At 52.6% G+C, this 860-nt stretch overlaps 1 protein-coding gene across 1 annotated transcript in view; it reads left to right on the forward strand.

Moving 5' to 3' along the window:
- The first annotated feature begins 563 nt into the window (after nt 1-563).
- Nucleotides 564-860, forward strand: part of DGKI (diacylglycerol kinase iota) — a 200,818-nt gene continuing 200,521 nt past the window's right edge. The window contains exon 1 of the mRNA XM_025045818.1: nt 564-671. Within this exon, the coding sequence (XP_024901586.1) occupies nt 579-671 (93 nt within the window). The 5' untranslated portion in view covers nt 564-578. The remainder of the gene's footprint in view (nt 672-860) is intronic.

Below are 860 nucleotides of genomic sequence, written 5' to 3' on the forward strand. Positions count from 1 at the left end.
TAAAAGGTTATAAAGTTTAGGCTGACCTTGTTCTGCAAGATTGATTTCTAGTTATCAATTCATAAAGTGGAATGGATTGGAAATCTGGTCTCTGAGCTGCTAGGCTGGTTGGGCAGTGATAAGGAGTGTGCGTCTTCTGTGTGTGTGTGCACGCCTGTGTGGGTACGTGTGCCTGCGTATGTGCCTGCATGTATGTGCATGAGTGTGTGCCTGTGTGTGCGTATGCCTGTGTGTGTGCGAGTGTGTGCTTGTGCATGTGCAAGTGCCTGCGTGTGTGCCTGAATGTGTGTGCCTGCATGTGCGTGCATGAGTGTGTGCTTGTATGTGTGCATGTGTGCGCGCATGTGTGTGCCTGCGTGCACATATGTGTGCATGTGTATGCATGTGTGTGCATGTGTGCCTGCGTGTGTGCATGTGTGTATGCAAGTGCCTGTGCATGTGTGTGTGTATGTGCTTGAGTGTGCATGCATGAGCGTGTGCACAGGGACTTATTCCTTCTCAGCGCAGCATTGCCCTTTGCTCAGAATTGTTTATTGGCCTGTTTTTCTCTTCAGTTTCACAATAAGGTGACTTGCTTCATGCTGCATCACATCGAGGAACCCTGCTCCCTGGGGGCTCACGCGGCTGTCATTGTGCCACCCACCTGGATCATTAAGGTGAAGAAACCTCAGGTAACTGCTGGGACCCTGGTGCTCTTGGGACAGTGCAGAGGCCAAGTACCTGCTGCTTCTGGCTTTTCTCCCCCTGACCAGTCTCGGGGTTCCTCCGATCTCCGCTCTCGTCCCCACGGTCCCGTGCTTACCTTCCCCGGTCCATCCCATCAGCCCATCAGCCCATCACTTTACTGCGTTGGGCTCTCT

This window comes from Pteropus alecto, unplaced genomic scaffold, assembly GCF_000325575.1.
Source record: "Pteropus alecto unplaced genomic scaffold, ASM32557v1 scaffold22, whole genome shotgun sequence".
Classification (NCBI taxonomy): domain Eukaryota; kingdom Metazoa; phylum Chordata; class Mammalia; order Chiroptera; family Pteropodidae; genus Pteropus; species Pteropus alecto.